The 24,083-nt window shown below is 51.0% G+C and overlaps 1 protein-coding gene across 5 annotated transcripts; it reads left to right on the top strand.

The window, feature by feature from the left end:
- Positions 1-3,343: 3,343 nt before the first annotated feature.
- PLA2G5 (phospholipase A2 group V) lies at positions 3,344-22,868 on the top strand. 5 transcript variants are annotated; one of them, XM_026012057.2, is made up of 6 exons: positions 3,350-3,592; positions 15,310-15,567; positions 16,837-16,886; positions 18,412-18,556; positions 20,733-20,839; positions 21,566-22,868. In XM_026012057.2, the coding sequence occupies exons 3-6, from the start codon at positions 16,847-16,849 to the stop codon at positions 21,688-21,690; spliced, it is 417 nt and encodes a 138-aa protein (XP_025867842.1). In that variant the 5' UTR covers positions 3,350-3,592; positions 15,310-15,567; positions 16,837-16,846; the 3' UTR covers positions 21,691-22,868. The 5 variants fall into 5 exon arrangements, with proteins under 5 accessions (XP_025867840.1, XP_025867842.1, XP_025867839.2 ...); XM_026012055.2 differs by lacking the exon at positions 15,310-15,567 and having other exon boundaries at positions 3,344-3,592; XM_026012056.2 differs by lacking the exon at positions 3,350-3,592 and having other exon boundaries at positions 14,787-15,567.
- The last annotated feature ends 1,215 nt before the right edge of the window (positions 22,869-24,083 follow it).

Raw genomic sequence — 24,083 nt, 5'->3', positions numbered from 1 at the left:
AAAACGTTTCTAAAGAAGAAGGAAGAAGAGAGACTTTCTTTAGGCTACATGAAGCCTTAAGCAGTAATAGTCATTAGCTAGAGTGATACTAGGGCAAGTGTATACAGGTAGATGAATGTGAAATAATGAAAGCCCAGAAACAGACCTAAGTGTAGGTGGAAATTTATGTCACAGAGTAAATATTAAAATCAGAGGGGAAAGGTTAGATCATTCAACCAGAGGTGTTGAAATAATTGACCTTTATGGAGACATTAAATTCCTGGCTCCTGTCATACTCACAAGCAAACTCTGATAGAAGAAACTGCAGAAAACCATTCTTTTGACCTCAGAGTCATGAGCGACTTTGCAAACAAGATACCAAAGCAGAGTGATAACTTACTACATAAGAGTCAAAAGTTTTTATACTGTAAAAGATGCCATAAATAAAGCTGAAAGACAATTGGCATGTCTTAGAGCGTATATTTGCAACATATATAGCAAAAGATTGATATCTTGCTAGTCTTTTGCTTCCTGGAAGCAGCTGTTATGGCAAGTGTACCCCTCTCAATGTGCCCCTGTCCCCAAATAGAGCTGAGCAGGGGAAGGATGGGGGTGGAGCTGGGGAAAAAGGGGTCAGAAATAACACAGATACAAATGGATCATTCATAAAAGAGGAAGTCCAAACAGCCACTAAGGATATGCAAAATTGCTCAACTGCACTAATGGTGTTGATATACCATTTCATATGCATCAGATTGGGAAAAATTGACAAATACAACATTATGGGGTGTTGGCCATGGTGCTGCTAGGTATGTAAACTGGTACAACCATTCAGAACAGTATTTTGGGGTAACTAGCAAAGTGCATGCACCCCACCTGACCTAGGTAGCATCCTTACCAAACATGTATAATCTGATAACCAAGAAGAAACAACCAGATTAATCTAAACTTTGCAAGACAAATGACCCAGATTTTAAAATGTGGGCACCATTTTAAAATCAGGGGCACCTGGGTGGCTCAGTTGGTTAAGCATCTGTGTTCAGCTCAGGTGATGTTCCCAGGGTCCTGGGATCAGGCCCACATTGGGCTCCCTACTCAGCGGGGAGTCTGCTTCTCCCTCTCCTTCTGCTTGCAGTTCCTCCTGCCAAAAAAATAAATAAAATCTCTTTAAAAATTAAAAAAATAAAAAATGTCAATATCATAAAAGACTAAATAAAAAACTGAGGAACTTTGTAGATTATTAAAGAAGGTTAAATAAGTACAACAGATTGCACCTAAATGCAATGCCTGATTCTTGTTTGGATTCTGGATGGAAAAAAGCAAAAAAAAAAAAAAAAATTAGACATAAAAGATGTTGTTTTGGCAATAAGGGAAAATTGAATATTAGACTTTTTTAAAAAAAGATTTTATTTATTTATTAATGAGAGAGAGAGAGAGACAGAGACACAGGCAGAGGGAGAAGCAGGTTCCATGCAGGGAGCCTGACATGGGACTTGATCCTGGGTCTCCAGGATCAGGCCCTGGGCCGAAGGCAGCACTAAATCGCTGAGCCACCCGGGCTGCCCAATATTAGACATTTTTAATGTCCAGTAGATAATGGTATTATTGTATCAATGCTGAATTTCTTGAGTGCCATGATTATATTGGGTTATGTAAGAGAATATCTTGTCCTTAGATGGTAGGTGCTGAGTTCTTTAGGATAAAGTATCTGCAATCTCCACTCAAATGTGTGTGTATGAAACAGAAGTAGAGCAATTGCAGGAAAATGTTAACAATTTGTGAACGAAGGGTTTATGAGTGTTCACTGTATGCATTTTGCAACTTTTCTGTAGATTTCAAATTTTTAATTTTTCAAAATAAAATTTTAGGAAAAAATACGAATACTCTATGACCCAAGCTTGCCATTTTCGATACATACCGAAGAAGAAATTAGACCCAGAGGGACCAATATGGATTGAGTGAACAAAGCAAGTTGTGGGATGTTAAGTATGCTATCATCCCATTTGTGGAGAAATAAACAACCACGACAACCACAGCAACAAGAAATAATGTTACATATAGTTTATGGATATATGTATGTACCTGGAGCATAAACTGTGCACTGGATATACAGCAATTTCAGAATCCGTTTACCTATGGAAGGAGAAGGAGCAAGGAAGGAGAGAAAGAGATGAGATGGGAGAAAGGGCAATGAGGAATTTCCACTTAATCCATGAGGCAACAATTCTACAAAAAACAAAACCCCAAAGCTAAACTAAAAATAAATAAATAAAAAGAAATAACAAAAACTTGAAACAAACACAAAAGCCAACTTAGAAAAAAACAAACAGGAAGAAAAAGAGAAATTATTCTTACCGGTCATTACCTTGGGTGACTATGAGGAAGTTTCACATTTCTAGATGGCTTTTTAATGAATTTGTTTTCCTCCACTCTGATCATAAAAAAATAAGATTAATATCTGTATTGCGTCACGGACTATAAGCAGTCAAAATAGGAGCTACCAATCTGGACGAACAGAGTCCTTTAAAGTCACGGGAGCCTCTGGTTAGCTGCGTGACCTTGGCCACTTTCCTGGGCCGCCTGTCTGAATAGCACTTTCCCCCCACGGAGTTAATGTCTGTATTCAGTGGGGCAAATCATGTGTTGCACTTAGCATGGTGCCTGGCAAACAGTAAGCACCCTGTAAGCCTTAACACCACCCCTATTATTGCAGTGGCTGCTGTATTATTATTCCTGAGCCCCCACTGGCCAGGGCAGGGAGTCCCTCTCTAGGCTCCTGCTCTGGGCTTATCCATTCCTGCACCTCTGCACTGTTGTTGGTGGCGTGCTCATTCCTGTGCTGTCTCGACCGTTAAACTCCAAGCAAGGAGTCCCCTGCTCCCATTCATTAACCCCTAGGAAATTACTTTTGAGTGAGTGTTGACACCACTGCATTCCTGGCCACTGGTCCCCACTCTCAGAGCTCACTTCTAGTATATTTGCTTCCCCAGTGGCTCCAGTACCTTCCATTCCACACTCTTGTTCTTCCCCATTTGTGTTTCTGAGCATCCCATCCCTGGGCTCTGTGTTCATGCCCCCGTCTCAGCCAAGCCTGAGGACCCCAGATGCTCCAATAGCCATGTTACTTGGCAGATTGTCAGATCCTTAAGAGAGTTCTGAGCTCAGGCTCGAGGTTGGGGGTGAATACTCCAGGCTGGGGGGATTAGCAACCGCCTTGTCAAGCCGGATAAGGCTGTGACCTGGATCACTGTGAACTCAAAGCCACCCCCACTGGAATTCTCTGGCTGACTGCCCAGGCCCCTCTGATAATACCTCCAGCCCCAGGCTCTGGGTTTTTATTGGACTTCCTGCATCTGTGAAGGCTGTTGGGGGCTGAGCAGAAGAATGCCTGGTCGGGTGCAGGCAGACGTTTCTCTCGCCACCTTCAGACCTGTCTTCATCACTCGCTCCCATTCAGGCCTTTAGGATTCCGGAAGCCAAGAGTCTATCGAGATTCCCAGCCTGTAGATCCCAATGTTGTGGCTGGGGGCAGGGAGCCGGCAGGGCCTGGAGCCTGATGGGGCTGCTCCTGAGAGCAGGCCACAGGAGCAGGAGCTGAGGCTGGGCCAGAAAGGTCAGTCACATAATACTGGGAAGGGCAGACCAGCTGGACTGGGAGAGGTGGGAGAGGTGGGGTCTGGAGAGCAAAAAGGGTCCCTGGGGAGGGTGGACAAGGCAGAGGCTCTGCTAGACGGGTCTCCCGAGGGCCCTGTGGTCCCTTTCCTGGTAAGGTGGCAAACCCTGTGAGCCGTGTGGTTCTTACGGAGGCCAGGCCACATGTGAAGGGAACCAGGGGTTTCTACCCAGTAGGTTGTTCCTGAACCTGGGGGCAAAGCCAGGCACAGTTATGAAGAGGGTTAGAGTTGGAATCTGTGTTTATGTTAATCTGAGGCTTTGCTTGCATTTCTTTTGAACTCAAACCACAAGAAAATATTCGTCTTCGGGAAAAAGAATCATCACCAGTTCCTTAACCTTCTCTGCGCATCCGCTGTGTGCAGACACTTTGGTGCACGTGGGAGGGAACACAGAGCCAGAAGATGCCATTCCGGCCCTCTTAGGAAGGCCTCTCTGGCCTCCTCCTCCGGCCCCCTGGAGCCTTCCTCTCCCCACCCCCATGCCCAGTCCCCTCTCTCTGGAAGGTAGTTTAACTTTGAGCTGGATTAATGGAGCCTTGGGGGTCAGACCCATTGGGTTCAACTCATGGCTTTGCTGCTTACCAGCTGTGTGATACGGGTGAGCCATTTCTTTTCCTTTGATCCCTGGTGTCCTAATCTGCAAACGGCCTACGGTGGCAGCGCCCACCTCATAGGATCGCTTTAAAGGGTAAAATGGGGTCAGCCTCATAGAGAGCCTCGCATGGTGTCTGTAAGCCTTGGCTATTCCTGTGTGTCATTCCACACACATTGTTTTCTCAGACCCAGTCTGGGCCAGTGTGCCAGGTGCTGCCAAGCGTAGGGATGAAATGAGACATCCTCAAGGATTCAAGGTCTAGTTTGCTCATCCACTTAGGCGGTCAACAAATGTATATTAAACCCTCTGCTGGGCACAGGGATGTCAAAATAAAAGGCATGGTCCCCCTCCCCAGTTTGCTCATAGTCTTGTGGGGGAGACACTATGATAGAATAGGATTGTCCCGTCATAAGGGAGCTCACCAGATCCAGGGGTCAGAGTAGGGAACTCATCCAGTCTGGGATGGCGGTTCACTAAAAGGCTTTTTATTTTTTATTTATTTTTATTTTTTAAGAAAGGAAGACCTGATTTCCTTATGGTTTCTCCAACTCATGGCCATGCATTTACCCCAGGACCTTTGTACCTGTTGTCCTCTCTGTCTGTGACACTCCTCTCCCGCATGTCCCTGTGGCCTGCTCCCTCACCTCCTCCATCACTTTGCTCTGATGTCACCTCCACAGTCAGACTTTTCCTGGCCACCCTATTTAAGCTGACAAAGCCCACCATCAGGTTCCCTCTCCCAACACACGCACCCAGCACTCCTGTCCTCCTTCCCCGTTTTATTGTTCTCTGGAGCGTTTATTAACCACCTGCCAAACCGTATCTTCTATGCTGTATATTTGGGGAACAAAAAGTGTTCTTCTCAGGAATGCACGGGGGAGCAGGTGATAGATAAGGCAAGGCTGGAAAGGGTGGTCGTGGGGCCAGATCATGAAGGGTCACATGCCTGCGGGGGAGATAGACACCCCTGACCCTGGCAGCAGGTGACACGTGCTGACATAGAGGTTAAGAAGACTGATCCAGGAACAGAGGAGGACATCTGGAAAGGCATCTCAAGGGGGCACAGCCCCTCTTAGGCCCAGGGAAGGAGTTCAAATGCTATTGTAGGTTTATGGGCATGGCATAAGGCCTGTTCTCGTTACCCCATCCTAACAGACAGACCCCGATTCTAAACTCTAGAGTGCAGAGGCTGATGGCCTTAGCTCTGCATTCGTTTTCTGCAGTGCCCAGCTGGCACTCTACCCTCAGGAGTTGCTCTGGAAATGATTGCTGGGCTGGATTGGGATTGGAGACAAGAGGAAGGGCCTGGAATTGTGAGCGTCAGGATCATGAGCCTAGAATCTCCGACACCACGTTGCATCTTGCCAATCAGAGCCTATTCCAGGGTTTCTCCAAGAAAAGAAGTGACATAACAGCGTGAAAAAACAAGTAGGCGTTTACAAGGCAAAAAAGACAACGAACATTCGGGGGGCGCGGGGAACAACAGAAACAAAGACAGAAAGGAAGGCTAGCTCAAAGAAAACAAACAGTTTAGTGGGTTTTTCAACGATAAAACCGAGCAGGTGCTTGCTGTCGACTAGGTGTTTGGAGTTGCATTTTCAGCAAAGTATTTGGGGGAAGTCAGGCTTCAGTTTGTTATTGAAAAATAACCATTACATAGGTAGGAACAGACTGAGCCCAAGATACGACCAGCTGTGTCTTTATTTTATTTTTATTTAAGTAATCTCTATACTTAACTTGGGGCTCGAACGTGCGACCCCGAGATCAAGAGCCACACGCTCTTCTGACGGAGCCAGCCGGGCGCCCCTAAGTGTATCTTTAGCGCAGCCTGCCAACTTAGGGAATGACAAATCCGGTGAGGATGGCTACTCCCTCACATCTTGGTTCATCCCCTCAATTATTCTTTATTCCACAGATAAATATCAGATACCAATATGTATGAGGCCCTGTGTTAGCTGCTGAAAATATGATGAACGAGCCTGACGAGTTTCCTGGCCTCTAGGGGAAGGGGCAGGAGACAGAAATCCTAAACAAGTCAAGAAAGAAAGAAATGAGAGTTGAAGATGATGGTCAGTGCCACAAAGGGGGAAAACAGTGACCTGAGCTTAACTGGAGGCAGAGGAGCTACCTTGGGTAGGCGGTCAAGGAAGGCCTCCTGGAAGAGGTGGCATTTAGGATGAGACCCGGAGCTAATACTATGCTAAGTATTAGTATTCTAGGCTGGGGGGAGCAGTAAGTGCCAAAGCCCTCGGTAGAAAAGCTTGGAGTGCTCAAGGTTCATGTGACAGTGAGCGCTGTCACCAAAGGTCAGAGCTGGTGGGCGCCCTGGAGGTCACCCAGTCCAGATCCCACTCAGTTGATGTTGCTTTTTGCAACAGCCCTGAACATGACCGTGGCATGAATCAATGTCGGGGGTGGGGAGACCGGTGAGGCAAGGGGCACAGACTATTTGACTGCTCTGTTCACGCCGGAGAGCAGCTGAAGGGCTCCTGACTTTTCTGTGCGTTTTTTTTTTAATGTTGCAAAATTATAATTTTTTTTTTTTTACACTTTTGCAGACTAGAACTTATGCTTCATAATTGACTTAGGTTAACTTCATGGGCTTTTGACAGGTCTCTCATGTTCCTAAAACTTAAAGAAAGCCCCCTTTTCAGTGGAATCAAGCAGGGCCGTGCCCCACCTCCTCAGCCCCCATCTTTTGTGCTATATTTCTGGTCTTAATAAAGAAAAAGTGCCTCTGGGGACAGGAAGCTGACCCTCCTCAAGACAGATCATTCTATTTCCAGGACATTTGGGCTATTAGAAAAAAACTTTCTGGGCTTGAACCCAAATGGGTCTCCTTAGGGCACCCTTGCCTGGTGCTGCCTCTGTAGTCTGGAGCCACATGGGACAACCACGGTGCTTTTCACTCTCAACAGACTTTCAGAAATTTGGAGACAGAGGCTGGGTCCCCGAGCCCCCTTCCAAGCGCCAGCCAGCCCCTACTCCCTCTATCTGACAGGCGTCCTGTGACCCAGACACAGGATGTTTTCCAGTTTTCCAGAAATGCTCTCAGGGAAGGGGGGGTCAGGACCAGGCACATCCCTCCCGAAGAGGTCGGCTAGGAGCCCTCGCTCTGGGCACCACAGTCCTGCCATCATGGCAAAGACAGCGCTGCCTCTGTGATCCGAGTGCTACCAGGCTTGGGGACACAGGTCTGATGGCTGAGCTGTGTCATCCTGTCCTGTGCTTGCGTGGTTTGGTTTTGGGGTTCTCGGGTAGGAGTTTCTCATTTCCTGTTGAACTCCTATCATCTTGCTCTTGATCGAGGCCATTCTGGGCCACCACCACCAGGGGTAAAGTCCAAACTCCTCAGCCTGACACTCAAGGTTCTTTGTGATCTACCCCTGTGCGTCTCTTCAGTCAGCCCTCCCCCCATTCCTCATTTCCTACTAAACACGTAGAGAAAGTTCCCTTTTCTGAGAAATGAAGCATGGGTCTGCCCCAGCAAATGTTCGTTAAGCCCCTGCAATATGGGGCTCAATCCTAAACACAATCCTAAACGCAACACAACCCTAAACACCTGCCATGCCTCAGCTCGGAACATTGGGCTGAGGCAGGTAAAATGATTATCCCCATTACTGAGCAGTTCAAAACCTTGCCTAAGGTCACACAGCTAATGAGCAGTGGTTCCAGAACATGGGCTCTTCATTAGCAGGCAGCGTGCCTCACCTTACCCCGTGGTGTGCTCCTTCGGGTACATCTTCCCTGCTCTGCATCCATTGACGTTCTGTTAGGAGCGTGAGATTGCCCACGTGCGAGTGCTTACAGCACAGCAATGGGCAGATGTTACAAGTCAGGGCTCGTCTCCCCCTCCAAGAGCCAGCAATTAAATAGTTACTCGAACATCACTGCCTAATGCCCTCAGCTACCTTGTCCATTTGTAGCCCCCCAAATGAGCCAGCATGACAATGCCCGCGTAGGCGGTTCCTTCCACCTGGGATGTCCTTCCTTGCATCCTTGCCTGGTGAACTCTCATCCATTCTGTTTTTTCCAATTTTTTAAAAAATATTTTGTTTATTCACGAGAGACACACAGAGAGAGGCAGAGACACAGGCAGAGGGAGAAGCAGGCTCCCCCAGGGAGCCCGATGTGGGACTCGATCCCAGGACCCTAGGATCACGCCCAGGCAGATGCTCAACTGCTGAGCCACCCAGGTGTCCCTTTATTCTAATTTTTTTTTATTGTGGTACAAGACACACAACCTCAAATTTACCGTCTTAACCATATTAAATGTACGGTTCAGTGGTATTAAATACATTTATGATGTTGTGTAACCACCATCACCATCCATCTCCAGAACTCTTTTCATCTTGTAAAGCTGAGAGTCTGTTCCCGTTAAAAGCTAACTCTATCCTTTCTCCTGTCCCCTGGCACCACCACCCCCATTCCATTTTCTGTTTCTGTGATGTTGATTACTCTGAGTGTCTCCTATAAAGTGAAATTGTACAATATCTGTGCTTTTGTGACTGGCTTATTTCACTTCGTGTAATGCGCTCAAGGTCCAGCCAAGTTGTAGCATCAGAATTTCCTTCCCTTTTAGGGCTGGATAACCTTCCACTTGTACGTATATAGGATGTATATACCGCCTTTTATTTATCCATTCACTTGTTGATAGACCCTTGGGTTGTTTCCACACTTAAGCTGTTGTGAATAATGCTGCTATCAACACGAGTGTACAGATATCTCTTTGAGACCCTGCTTTAAATTTTTTTTCTAAAGATTTTATTTATTTATTCATGAGAGAGGCATAGAGGGAGAGGCAGAGACACAGGCAGAGGGAGAAGCAGGTTTCCTGCAGGGAGCCCGATGCAGGACTCGATCCCAGGACCCCGGAATCACGTCCTGAGCCGAAGGCAGACACCCAACCACTGAGCCACCCAGGCGTCTCAAGAGACCTTGCTTTAAATTTTTGGGTACATACCCACCGATGGGACTGCTGGGTCATATGGTGATTCTACGTCTAATTTTTGAAGGAATCACCATGCTGTTTTCCAGCAACTGTGCCATTTCACAGTCCCACCAACAGTGTACAAGAGTTCCTTTTTCCTCAACCTGCTTTTAAAGATTCAATGCAGGTGTCTTTTCTTCTAGAAAGCCCTCCGTGATCTCCTCGTCCTGGGACAGGTGCCCTTAGTGTACATTTACTGAGCAACTGCTATGTGCTTGGCGTTGAGCTCAGCACCCGAAACGCAGGTTTGCACAGGAGATGATCTCTGCTCTCATGACACATTTGCTGTCCCATTGGTGCTACCGGGCGTAGAGGATAGGACTCAAGCCTGAGTTCTAGGACAGGCCACTAGAGGGTGCTCCAGGCAGGGGGCAGCAGGGAAGCACGTGGGGGATAAGACAATAAGGAGCGGTGGAGACCAGGGCAAAGCTAAACTTGTGTCCAGTTGATAGGGGCAGGTACTTCTCCACTCTGGCCAGCTGTTGCCATGTAGGAATCCAGAGCCGGGATCGCCAGGTCTTTTAAAGAGAAGCTGGAAATCTGGATTTTTGTCTGAGATCTCTCTCTCTCTCTCTCTCTCTTTTTTAAGATTTTATTTATTTATTCATGAGAGACACACACACAGAGAGAGGCAGAGACACAGGCAGAAGGAGAAGCAGGCTCCATGCCGGGAGCCCGACACAGGACTCGATCCCAGGACTCCAGGACCGCGCTGGGCCAAAGGCAGGCGCTAAACCGTGAAGCCATCCAGGGATCCCCTGTCTGAGATCTCAGTGCTTCCACGTTACCAACTGATTTCAACATTTTGAAAGTCACTGAGTAGGACAAGCATAGGACTTCCTAGGGCTGCATTTAGCTCAGGGCTGTAAGTTTATAACCAAAGACCCAGTTCCACTCATTAAGCAATTATTGAGAATTATGAGCTCTGACTATAGCTCAGCTTTCACTTCTCCATCTAGAGTATGAGGAAGTCATGTGACACTTTGGTCAGGGGTCCTGTGAAAATCACAATCCTTAGATCTTTATTGGGTGTCAATCTCTTTGTGGAGTGGCAAGAAAGTGGACCTGGGGTGACAGGCCAGGCTTTAGGTTTTGGGTCTGCCTTCTGTAGGCCACCTAACATCTGCCCCTCAGTTTCCTTACTTAGAATGGGGTCCCGATGCCCCTCCAAGATTTTGTGAGGATTCAAGATCCCCATCGGTGAACTTGCCTTGTGCCGGCGGCACAGTATGGAGTTCCTCTCTCCTTCCTTCCCAATTGGTCAGCCTTGAAACTCCCTCCAATTGGAAATGCTGGAAGAGGCTAGATGTGTGAAGAGTTCTACAACATTCCAGAGATTGGCAAGCTTCTTGTGAAGGGAGGAGTCAGGGGGCCTCCATATGGCCCATCTGCCAGTGAGCTCTGGGCAATCCTGCTCTATGTGCCAGCCTCCCGGGGGGCAGCAGATCCTCCTCTGATGAGGCCGAGGGCACTTCGGCAGCTCTGGTCTCAGGAGGAGAGGGTGTCCAAGTGTGTCTGGCTTCAGTGGGGCTTCAGCTCTGACGAGCCTGCAGAAAACGGACACAGCAAGTGCCGGAGAACAAGCATGATTATGGGAGGATTAATTTATTACACAGATATTTCTTGAGGGCCTACCAGGTGTCAGATGTTGCTCCAGGTGCTGGGGTCAGAAATGAATCAGAGAAGGATCCTTCCCTCAAGAGTCTTCTACTCAATGGGGGTGGACGTGGTCGGGACAATTTAATCCCTGGAGTGTGAATGATTGGATCCCTTACCGGGGAGAGGGGAGTTGAAAGGGGCTGGGCTGTGAGGGAAACGATGAGTTTGGTCCTGGGGTTCCTGCAGGACACTGAGCTACCCTGCGAGGCAGGTATTTGGATTATAATGATTGTATATATATATATTTAATTATTATATTTGAAGTGTGGGCTGGGGCCATGGGTATGAAGCTAGAGCCAGAGTCATCATGCATTTGCTCGGCAAACCTAACTTAGCACCTACTGTGTGCCAAGTGCCAGGAGTACAGAGGTGAAGCAGACGCAGTGCCTACCCTCGGGGGGCTCTCAGTTTAGTGCAGTGACATACAGCACTGATATTTATAACAGTTATGATTCCCGAGCACCCATAGGGTGCCAGACACCGTGCTGAGAGTCTCTGTCTGCATCGCTTCATTGAGTGATCACAACTCTAGAATGAAGCCGGTTCCATCACTGTCCTAGTCTACAATGGTGGTAAAAGCGAGACTCGAGGAGGCCAGGGGACACCGGTAGTAAGAGGTGACACCCAGATATGAATCCAGTTCTGTCTGACTTGAAGCCCAGACTCTTGGACCTGGCACCGAACCTCCTCCTCCTTCCAGTACTCAACCGTTTGTTCAGGGAGTGACACTGTTGTGTCAAAGCTCATGCCAGATTCTGCTTGGCCGGGCTAGCCTCTGGATATCTGCATAAAATGAGCCCTCAATCCCGGAACACTGCTGAGCTCACCCCAGGAGAGGGGAAGAGAAAGAGAGGAGCAGACTCGGGGGGCAGACCCCGCACGTGGGGGCCGGATGGAGGTGGGGGTGAGCTGCGGAGGATGGATGGCAGAGTGTGGCCTCGCAAGGCTGGAGAGTGAAAGGGTCGAGGGGTGAAGCCCAAGCTTGGGGGGATCCCTGGGAGCCCGTGCAGGGACACAGCGGCGGGTTCAGGCAGCAGAGTGTTTGGATGGAAGTGGGTGATGAGCAGCTGGAGGCTTCTCTGTCCAGAAATATGGCTTTGAGAGGGGAAAAAAAATCTGGAGAGACAGGTCTGAGGAGGCAGGGACATTTCCTCTTGTTTGGTTTAGGATGGCGAGGCCTGTGAGTGTCCGTAGGCGGAGGAAGGACCTGGTGGGGAAGGAGAAAAGTTGATACAGAATAGAGAGGAGATCCCCCCACCCAGGGACATATCGTGGATTTATTCGGTGCTTTACTATCTGTCCCCTGAACCCGAGGGCAAGTGTGGGGGACCGGGCCTCTGTCTTGTTCACGGTGGATCCCAACCCCACTGGCACCTTGCATGTAGGAGACACTAGTTACTTTCGTGTAGAACTGGGGCTCACAGGGTTCTGTGGGGTGCCCAGCCACTAGCTCTCAGGAGGAGAAGGGCTCCTGAGTTTGCCGTGACGGGAGAAAAGAAGTCAAGAGGGAGGAAAAGGAGCTCACACTCACATCTCAGAAAAGTGTGTGCACAGGGGGGTCAGGGACGGGTGGGACTCGGGATGGAGAGAGTGGAGAACAGAGCCTAACATCGGTTGCCTGTGCTCCTCAAGAACATGCTAGAAGGTTACTCTTCATTTACTTACTGGCATTGTTTGGCCACTGCTCTGTTATAAATGCACTCACTTGCTTCATCCTAACAAGGACTCTGTGAGGCAGGCCGGGCACAGCCAGCCCAGAGGAGATGTAGCTTGCACTTGCAGTGGGGAAGTCAGGATTTGAACCCAGGACCTGAAGCTCATCTACATTCTGTGATGTCGACCCCCTGCACCACGCACCTCCCCACTTGGCCTTATTTTATTCATTTTTAAAAAGTATTTTTTATTTACTTACTCACGAGAGGCACAGAGAGCGAGACAGAGACACAGGCAGAGGGAGAAGCAGGCTCACTGCAGGGAGCCCGATGTGGGACTCGATCCCGGGACCCCGGGATCACACTCTGAGCCAAAGGCAGATGCTCAACCACTGAGCCACCCAGGTGCCCCCCGGCCTTATTTTATACAGCAGGCGCCTCATCGTGGGCCTCTGGGGCGGCCGGGAGTCATTATTCTCCTGGATCACAGGAACAAACAGAGGTGTGGTGACTTGTCTGGAGTCACACGGCTCCTGGGTGGCTGAGTGGGGACTCCAGCCTGCGTGGCTCCCACTGCCAGCCGGGTGGGCTCTCCTTCCCGGAGGGAAGGAATGCAGGAATTCCGTAAGGAGTTCAGGTGCCAAAAGGGAGGTGCCAGCTCCAGGGACATTTCACAGCATCCCCAGAGTGGGGCTTTCACGGGCTCCAGGGTCGTCCCAACCCGGGAACCGGGCAGTGTGGACCGGGAGGGTTGGCAGGTGAGGAACAACAGGAAGAGGGCGAGGACAGAGTTGGGGGGGTGCCACCTGGCTGCCCCTGAGTCAAGCCCGAGGGAGGAGCCGTGGGCTGGAGGGCTCGATAGAGACACGCTGTGGCAGGAGGAGGGGGGGCTGCCCCGGAGGGGGAATCCAGCTCTCCGGTCTCTGGTGGGGAACCCTGGACCATAGGTGGCCCAGGCCAGACCCTCCTTGGTGTCTCTCCTGGAACTCACCCGGGGAACTGTGACACGCTCAGGGAATCGCTGCTTTGGAACACAGAGAGGCAGAGAGTCCCCTGGGGTCTCGGGGGGAGAAGCAGGGCTCCTATGTGAGCCATCGGGACGCCTGGAGGCGGCCCAGGCGGGGCGTGGGAGGCGGGCAGAGAGGCCTTTAAAACCCGCAGGCCCAGCGCCTGCCTCTCCTGCAGCGGGTCGGAGAGAAGGGCTCCCTGGTGAGGAACCGCATCTGGGGACTGCCTGGCTTGGAGGTGTGGGGGTGTGCAGGGTGTAGGGAGGGAGAGGGGCTGGGAGAGGAGGCCCTTGACCCTCCCAGAGTCTCCCCCCCAGATGGAGGGGAGGTCTCTCGTGTGCCTGTTGTGCAGCAGGCTTGATGCTGTCCGTCCCCTGTGGCCGGAGACCTGACCTGGGGGTCCTGGAGCGTGGAGGGGGGCTCTGTCCCTCCAGGGACCCAGCCACTCCCGGCCGCCACTCTTTCATGCTTCCGTTAGGCTGTCTGTCTCCACTCTCTCCACCTCCCATGACCTCAGCCACCACTTTACTCCAAAATTATCTCACCGCCGTGCTCATTGCCCTCTGTGGTCGCTCGATAAAAATAGCCAATCCCACATCCTTCTCCTGGGGGCCGGCTCTGAGCTCCACCGATGGGCCACTTTCCAGCCCCTAGGGCGGCTGTGTCCCTGCCTCTGTCACCTCCTCGCTGAGACCTCTCTGCAATCTTTCTTGGACCCCCCTTCCATGGGGCCTCATGCTGTTCCCTGCACCGATGGCCCCGGCCCAAGGTGCTCAGAAATGTGCCTGAGATTTTGGTTCGATTCAGGCAGGTACGGTGAGGCCAGGAGCCGGTTGCCATGGAGAAGACAGTCTGTGACTTATAGTCTCTGAGAGAAGGGGACACACCACACATGTGGGGTCACACCGTGCGGGGCCACTCGGGGAAGCACTGGGGTTGTTGATCCGGAGGCGAAAGAAACGAGAGCCAAGCTGTGCCCGGAGTCTCTCTTTTCTGTGGGAAAGGCCAGGCAGGGGGCAAACAGCTTGGGCCTGGCCAGCTCGGAGGATTTCCGCAGACTCCAGGCTGCAGGGGTGGTGGGTTCCTAGGTCCCTAGCGGCCTGCTTCTGGCGCTGCGGTGATTTAGGGCAGGGGAGAGATTGGCTGGGAGCAGGAGAGTTAGACAGGGGGGTTGGGGGGCGAGTTCGGGACTGGCTGGTTTGCACATATGAAAGCCTTGTCCCTGGGGGGGTCTTGTTATCGCTAGGAATTAGCTACTCCTGGGAGGGGCTGTGTCTTCCCAGCACCCCCTCAAAGGTCCCCATGGGACATCAAAGCCTCATCAAATACGGAAAAGGTACCCCAGGAACAGTACACAGGGGCTGGCAGTGAAGCAGAGTAGGTCCACAGCTCTGGGCTGCAGAGTTGGGCAGCTCACCTCCCCTTCCTCAGTTTCTCCATCTGTGAGATCAACAACTACCCTCCCCTCATTCAACAAATGAGTATGGAAGGGGCAGACACGGTAGCAGCAGGTCTAACAACCGCCACCTGCCAGGGTGCCCGGCAGGCTTACGGAGACAGGGGACAGATCCTGGCACACTGCGGGCGCCCGGGCGTGGCGGCTGGCCTCTTCCTCCTGTCGCGGCTCTGAGAAGAGGCCGGGGATGACCGGTGTGGAAGGGGTAGGGTCTGGAGCCATGTCCCCTGGTCGGTTGGAGCCCTCGAGGCGAGGCCACGGGTGGACAGAACCCTCAGGAATGTTCTTGGAACTCAGAGGAGCTGCTGGACAAAGGGCGGCACGGAGAGGCCCGCCTGCAGCCGGAGCCCCGGGGAGCGGAGGTGCTGTGCTTGGAGCCAGGCCCCAGGGGTGACAGGGGCTCGGGGCGGAGCGCCACACGAGTGACCACTGAACCCAGGGATCAGAGACAGCCGGGCACCGACGGGGGAACCTTGGCAGACCGTCAGCTGCTGAGCAGCTGTGGATAAACACGGACCTTGGGATCCAGAGAGGGAAGGGAAGCAGACAGCGCCGGTAAGGAACCCCCGAGAGGCCAAGTTAGAATCAGGCACTGGCCCAAGCCACATGGAATTTCCTCTGCCTTCTGGGTGTGATTTTTCGGGAGTCAAGACCGGTGATTCATGTGTTTGCCGAAGGCAGGTGCTGGGGAGGGAAGCTGGGGTCTCCAGGCCCGCGGAGTAGAGCTCCGAGGCTCAAAGGCAAGTCACCCCTCCGAGAAGGGAGGCTGTGCTGGGCGGTGAGAGGTGCACAGGCCTGGGGTTGAACCCTTCCTCCACTTCTTACAAGCTGCCTGGCTTCTGGCAAGTTCCATGAGGTCTTTGATCCTCCATTTCCCTGCTGGGAAAAATGGGAGCAGTGATATCGACTCTTAGGAGCCCTCATGAATACCCAGGGTCGACTTATTCTTTACGTAGACACAGTACTTGGAGCTCATAGAAATGTTTTAAATCTAATTGTTTTAGAATCAGGGGGAAAAAATGAATAGAATCGTAACGGACATATCATACTACATCCCGCCTGGATCATATTTGTTTCCATACCAACACAGTTGTAAGATATAACTTAAAAGAATTTTTTTTTTTTTGGAGGAAGGGGCCCATGAAGGTGAAAGTGCCCGGGACCCACAAAGCCACAGCAAGGCCCTGAAGGCTGCTCACATGGGGCTGCTGGCGCTTCCTTCCGGAGGCCCCACTCTGGGCCAGGCCCTACTCTCTGTGCTGGGACAGAGGGGTGAAGCCGCCTCGCTTCTGCCCCCCCCCCCCCCCCCCCCCCCGGGAAGCAGCAGGTCAGACATCCTTGACAACCGGCAGCCAGGGCCGAGAGATGAAAGAACAGAGGACTTAGCATCATCTGCTTCCCTCTGCCTCCCACCCTGACCCCATCACTCCCTCCATCCTGGCTTCTTTCCTCCCTACTTGGTCCTTGGTCCTTCATTAAGGGCCATGTCCAGCTTGTGTCAATTCCCGCCTGTCACCTGTGCCACCAAATCTCCATTAGGAAACCTCTGCCTATTTTAGCCATTGCCTGCAGAGGGGGCAGTTGTGCTGGGGCATCTGTGGTGGGAAAATCCACTCCTGCCTCTACCGGGGACCATACCCCACGAGTGCTCTTTGGCTCCAAGTGACCCCCCCAGGATCAACTCCTTGAGGTTTTTGCCTCTTTTCCAGCTAAGGTCGCCTTTGTGCTGCCCAACAGGAGAGGGTGAGGCCTGGTGGGAACCCAGGGGTGGGGTCCGGATGCGTCTCCTGAGAGGCACATCACAGGATGCATTTTCTCTTCCAGAACCCTGGAGATGAACGGCCTTCTCACACTGGCTTGGTTACTGGCTTGTTGTAAGTGCTGATCCCATGACCTCTGAACTCGTGACCTTCTATCCTCAGGAACAGTAGAGTAGTGGAAAGGAGGCTAGTCTTGGAGGTTGTTGAGACTTGATCTTGAATCTTGGCTCTGCACTTCCTGTGTAGGCGTCAGCAAGAGCCTTTGCCTCTCTGAGCCTCTGTCTCCTCATCTGTGACACGGGATGACATTTAGCCAACTGGTGGGGCTGTGGCATGATTTTAGATGGTGATAGGTAGAGAGGTGATTGTGTGACATGGACCAAATGTGGCTTGCAAATGTGAGAAGCATATTTTTTACTTTGGTGCAAAACAAAACAAAATGAGGCCCAAATGAAAAACTAGACCCTCATAAGTAACTATTCCATCCCGTGGTTCCTGGGTCCTTCTCTGCTGAGGCTGGCCTGGGTCTTCTTGTCTTTCTTTTCTTTTCTTTTTTCTTTTCTTTTCTTTTCTTTTTTCTTTTTTTCTTTTTTCTTTTCTTTTCTTTTTTTCTCTTTTCTTCTTTCTTTCTTTCTTTCTTTCTTTCTTTCTTTCTTTCTTCTTTCCTTCTTTTTAAAAAAGATTTTATTTATTTATTCATGAGAGACACAGAGAGAGGCAGAAACACAGGCAGAGGGAGAAGCAGGCTCCCTGTGGGGAGCCTGATGTGGGAGTCGATCCCAGGACCCTTGGATCATGCCCTGAGCCAAAGGCAGGTGCTCAACCACTGAGCCACCCAGGCGTCCCTGGCCTGAGTTTTCAACACATGCCTTACCTGCCGCCATCTCCCAGCTGGAGGTAACTGCACAGCACAGGGGAGCCCCATGACCCTGTGTACACAACCCCCGACAGCTGTCCTAGTCTCTGATGTCTTGCCAGATCCCTGAGACTTACCGAGGGCGGGAAGCCTAGTGAGAGGAGGGAGTCCCTGGCTCCCTGTGAAACCCTGGACCTTTCCTTCCAAACTATTGTCTCCCAATCTGGAAGGTGAGGTAGCTGGCTTCTATGATCTGGGAGGATCCCACCCTGCTAAAGGTTCTGGGCCTGATGTTCTAGATGGTGTTATTTATGGGGAGGGAGGTGCCCATCGTCAGGAGAGACAGGAAGCACCTGTCTGCCTGCTTCCTACAGCTACCATATTAATTACACTTAATATTTCTTGGTCATTCACTATGTGTCTGCCGCTGTGCTCAAAATTCACACATGTCCTCTCATTTTAACCCTCAGGATAGCTCCAAAATGTAGGCGCTCACTTTAGCCCCTCACCCCCATTTGCAGATGAAGAGGGAGAGGCTTTGGAGAGATGAAGTGACACATTGTGCTGAGAATGAGCAGCAGAGGCAGGATTTGAACCCATGTTCTAGCATTCTCCGAGTCCAGACTTGTAGCTCTTCTGCATGCCCTCCCCTTTCTCGGTCCTGTCCCACTAATGGGGAGAATAAGGAGGAGACACCCGGGTCCCTGCAAGCTGCAGGGCAGGAGAAGGGGCAGGTGCATGTGGGGCAAGTGTGTTCACCCGGAGCCGTGGGCTGCCTTCCAGGTGTGCGTGCTGTGCCGGGAGGCTTGCTGGACCTCAAGTCCATGATTGAGAAGGTGACTGGAAAGACCGCCCTGACGAACTACGGCTTCTATGGCTGCTACTGTGGCTGGGGCGGTCGGGGGACCCCCAAGGATGGCACCGATTGGTGAGCTGGTCATCATGATCATCCTTTGCTCTCAGCCTCTGCACCCGCATTATCTCACATAATTCCACGTCAGTTCTGGAAGAGGAGTATCAAAGCGCCACTTTATTGGCAAGAAAACTGTGTGCCAGGGAGGTTAGCTGACTTGCTCAAGAGACATCTAGTAACTTCTCAGTAACCTAATGTGTCAGTTGTTCTATTGCTACATAACACATCACCCCAAAATGTAATGGCTTAGAGTGAGCATAATCATTTATTTTGCTCAGAATTGGCCTTTTGGGTAGGGCTTGGCAGGATGGCTTGTCCCTGCACCCCTGCCCCTACCCCTGGCTTCAACTTGGGCAGCTTGAATGAGGCCGGACCATCCAGTTTCCAGATGGCTCACTCCAGTGGCTGGCTGCTGGCTGGGAGCTCAGCTGAGGCTAGAGAGGGGTTGGGGGGCTCGGCTCCTCTCACTTAGGCCTCTCCAAGGCTGTTGGGACTTCCCCACAGCACAGTGACTGCTGGATTCCCTAAGAGTGAGTATCCCAAGGTTGCAGGGCAAAAGGGTCTAGCCTCAGAAATTCTATGGTGTCACTTGGTGGAGGCAGTCACAAAGGCATTGAGAGGAAAGGGACCTAGATTCCATTTCCTGATTGGGAAGTGTCAAAGTTCTAGAACATGTGAGCAGAAGAGATTGTACTTTGGAAAATTCTGAGATAACTGATGTGGATAGTGGAATGGGGCCATGAGGCAAGTGGATGGCAGATGGTGGGAGCCAAGTTTTCCACTGCTGGAAGAGGCATTCTCTCCCGCGGTGATGGATTAGATAGAGGTGGAGATGTCAGTATGAACTCCTGTTTAGCTTAATATAGAGGCAGGTAGTTACATACAGAAATAGGTACAGATGTGTTTACTAACATGGGTTAATATGGACACAGATATTTTGCTCTCTCAGCTGAGAGGACCTAGAAGAAACAACATCCAGGAGCAATAAGCAACTTCCAGTGCCCAGATCTGGTCTCTAACACCATTCTCCAAAACAATGAACCAAGGCTCCTTGGAGACATGGCTGATTCTAGGACCAGGACAGAAAATATATAGGAGGAGCCTGGAGTTTCATGTGAGCCCAAAAGATAAGGAAGTATTCAAAAGAACCACCTCCCGCATAGATAGGGATAGGTCAGGGAGCACAAGAGCCAACTGGAAGGGCTCCCAGTGGCCAAAGCTGGAGTGATTAGAGCAGCAAGATAAACCCATAGCCCCAGTCTTATCATGAGAAAAACATCAGACAAATCCCATAGAGAACCATCCTACAAAATACCAGCCCGGCCCTCCTCAAAACTGTCAAGGTCATCAAAAACAAGGAAAATGTGAGATACTGTCACAGCCAAGAGGAGACTAAAGAGACTTGACAACTAAGTGTAATGAGGTGTCCTGGATAGGATCCTTAAATAGAAAAGGACATTAAGTAAAAACTAAGGAAATCTAAATAAACTAGGGACTTTTTACAATTAAGGAATCAATAGTGGTGCATCATGATTTAGCTGATTAGTTATTTAATCTATGATATCAATATCGGTTTGTTAATTGTAACACCTAATATAAGATGTTGATAATGGGAAAAACTGGGTGTGGGGTACAAAGGAACACTCTATACGACTTCTCTATTTTTCTATAAATCAACTTTTAAAAAGTGCCATCTTCCACACCTAGCACACTGGAAGTTTATTTTTTGCTCACATCACAGTTCCTTGTGACTCACATATTAATGCCCGGACCCAGGTTCCTTCCATCTTGTGGCTCTGCCATCCCCTGTGCCCTCAGAGTCCTCTGCTGGGTCATCTCCATCCATCTGAGAGACAGGGAAAGAGAGAAAGAAGAGGACAGTGTGGGAGGGTTTCATGGGTAGGTCTGGAAGTGGTGGACATCACTTCTGACCATTATGCCCCCACCGGAACCTAGTTGTGTGGCCACAGCCACTCGCAAGGGAGGCTGGGAAACATAGGCTCACAGTGACCCTGGGGGAGAGAGCAGGTGAGTGAACCACTAGCCAGTGGCAGGTGGCCCCAGCGGAATAGCAGAGAAGTGCTCAGCCATACCCTTAGATTCTCTCTTTGCCAGAGCTCACCCACCTAGCTGGCCCCCGCTAATGGGACATGCCCCTTCCATCCAGGATCTACGTCTCTTGCGTTGGCAGGTGCTGTTGGGTGCATGATCACTGCTACGGGCGGCTGGAGGAGAAAGGCTGCCACATCCGGACACAGTCCTACAAATACAGATTTGCACGGGGACTGGTCACCTGTGGTAAGCCTGGGGCTTCCCCTTCAGGCCACTGATAGAGCCTGGGTCTTTGCTGGTTCTGAGCTCAGCTGTCCCCGGGGTCAGCCGGCCCGGGCCCGTATCTGGGAGGGCAGAGCTGGGGGCAGGAGGGGCAGGATTATCGCAGGTGTATCTGACCTCTGGGGAAGGGCTGAAACCTCACAGGCGGAGCATTCCCCAGGTGCCAAATGCTTTGCATGCTTCCTCTCACTTGCTCCCCCAAATACCTTTTGGAGTGTGTTCACTCTTCCCGTTTTACGAGTGAGGAAACTAGAATTCAGAGCCTTGCCAGCGAGCACGGCTAGAGCTGGGATTCAAGCTCAGGTCCATCTGAGTTCACGAAACTCCTTCTGGGGGCCGTGTCTCCTCCTTGAGGACTGGACTTTCTTCCCGGCAGAGGCTGTCTCCACCGTCAGAGTGGGAACGTCCAAGGGGAGAGAACGTGTCTCCACTGTCAGACTGGGTGGGAACTCCCAGAGGGCAGGGGCTGTGTCTCCCTGGGCTGAAATCTCTCCAGGGGCAGCAGTTAGACCGTTTCCATCGGATCATGCATTTCCCAGTGTGGAAGCTGTGCCTCCCTCATCGGACGGAGAGCCTCCTGGGGCAGGACACAGACCAGGGAGTCTGCTGAGGATAGAAGCAAGCCCAGGAGGCAGTGTTGGTGGAGCCCCCGTTCCCCTCCTCATTGTGCCTTTGGTGTCCCGTTTGCAGAATATGGGCCCCTCTGCCAGATGCAGCTCTGCACCTGTGACCGGAAGCTCGTCTACTGTCTCAAGAGGAACCTAAGAAGCTACAACCCTCGCTACCAATACTTCCCCAACATCCTCTGCTCCTAGTCACCCTCAGGGAGCTCTTACTTGACCAGGACTTTTGCCCCCTTCTCCTACAACACGGAGCCCACCGACTCTGCTGGGTTCCTGTGAGAGGCCCCCAGTCTTGGCCACGGGGCTTGGGGGAGCCCCCTGGCCACACTTCACACTCCGCAGAGTTCCAGGAGAGTGACTCTGCTCGTAGGACCTGGTAAGGTCAGGGTCCCTGACCCCGACTCATGAAGTCGGCCCCTCTGATGCAGGGAGCTCGCCCCCAGCTCCAGGCCAGCTGTCCGCCCTTGGCCCCAAAGACCGCGTTCCTTCTCCAGGAAGATGCATTTACTTTTCAGTTTCAGCAGTCAGATTAGCCCTATACCCTCTAGAGAATTTTTACTCAAGGTAAAAGCAACATGGACCCCATATAGATATTAAATAAAATCTCTTCTTAAATAAAACCACATGGGCACTTGTCTCTGCTCTTGGGGATTGCCTTGCACCCCTTCTTCCTCTGCCACTGGGGCACTGGACCCAAAGGTACCAGAGACTCTCAGGAATAGAAGGTGAGGATTAATAAATAGAAGGTTTTCTGGGATCCAAGCCTTCTTTGGGGTTCATCTTCTTACACCATGGGGTCCTCTCTGGCCAAGCACCGGGTTCCATTCTTCCTTGAGGAGGTGAGGAGAAGGTGCTTGGCAATCATGCCAGCTTGGGCTTCCGGGCCAGAGAGGGCTGCGTTCAAATCCCAGCACCGGCTTCTCTAGTCGCGTGGTCTCGGGCTTGTTACTGAACCTCTGTGACTTCCAGTTTCCTTAAAAAGGAAACCAGAATGTTTCTTGCAATGCAGAGTGGGTAATCCGGAGGTCATCTTGCTGCTGACACGGGCATGCTGAGGTTCTGGAATTCCGCAGAGCTGGACATTTTTTTTAAAAAAATAGGGTTCAGTGGAGGGGTTTATTTTTACCACGTAAGGATTCTAAAAAACCCACCTCATCTATCAATTCATAAAAGAAAGGGTGATCTAATACCAAGACTGCGGGAAGAAAGCGCACATTCCGAAACAAAGGAGAGTCCTTTCCAAGAAAGGACCTTTGGCTTCCTTATGCGGACAAACCCCAAAATAACCACATGATAAATGGGATCTATATTTAAAAAAAAACTCCCAACACTGAACACTTTTCAAAATAAAATGTAATTTTATGAGACGACTCTGAATGTACTAGTGCCTTGGAAAAGTGATACCGACTTGAGTCTATTTGACTGTGTTGCATAGAATGGAGCTCACGTGTCCCATTTACTCTTCAAAAAATTTAAAAAAAAATTTTTTTATTTATGATAGTCACACACACACACAGAGGCAGAGACATAGGCAGAGGGAGAAGCAGGCTCCATGCACCGGGAGCCCGATGTGGGATTCAATCCCGGGTCTCCAGGATCGTGCTGTAGGCCAAAGGCAGGTGCTAAACCGCTGCACCACCCAGGGATCCCCCCAATTTTTTTTTAATCAAAACCGTTCCCCAAGTCCAATGTGAAATAGGCACACAGGAGAGTCAGAAGCTTCACTTTGATGCCATTTCTCCCCAGTTAAGAGTTCCCGAATGATGGAGAGGAGACCCCAGCCCCGTCAGGGACAGGTGGCGGGCAGGGGTTGTCTTGCCGCTGGGGTTCTGCAGGAGGGGCTGCGTGCAGGCTGTCCTCTCCGGGCATCCCAGCCCAGGGCACCTGCATTCACACAGGCACAGGCAGGCATTTGTGGACAAGGGAAGCTTCGAGGTTACAAAAGCAACAGCACAGGCTGAGATGAGCTTGAGCTGGAGGGGCCTCTGGGGAACTTTTATTTATGTACCAGGAAATGGAGGTGCAGAGAGGCTGGGAGATTTTCCCAAAGTCACACAGCACAGCAACAGCAGAAGTTAGAGGTAGATCTCAGATCCGGGTTCTAAACCCTGGGGCCTGACTACTAGCCCGTTGTCTTCAGCTCCAGCGCACGTAGAGAGAAAACAGAAGCTGGGGTGGTTTGGGGGTTCATCCATAATAGGGGTTTTCAGGAGGATCCCCTGGATTCCATCCGAGGGCCAGGTTCCTCTCTGCGCTAACTGCCTTGGATAGCAGAGGCCGTCCCCGGCTTGTTAGTCTGGCAGGGGCTCTGGCTTCATCCTCTGTAGAGGGGTACCCCACTGAGGTCCTCCACGGAGGCTGCCCTGGACCCCTGTCATGGCAGCGAACAGCTCTGGGGAAATGATGAAATCCAGGAATCGCCAAAACCCAGGAGGAGGTGGTCTCTTTGACTCTGTTATTTGACCAACTCTTGGGTGACAAGAGACCCATCAGGGGGCTCATCTCTCGAAATTGCATGGTCCCCCAAGGGGTGCACTGTCCTGGATCTATCATGTGTCCTTTAGCTACACGGAAATTGCATTTCC

This window comes from Vulpes vulpes, chromosome 2 (assembly GCF_048418805.1).
Source record: "Vulpes vulpes isolate BD-2025 chromosome 2, VulVul3, whole genome shotgun sequence".
NCBI lineage: Eukaryota > Metazoa > Chordata > Mammalia > Carnivora > Canidae > Vulpes > Vulpes vulpes.
This window is presented reverse-complemented; position numbering and strand designations above follow the sequence as displayed.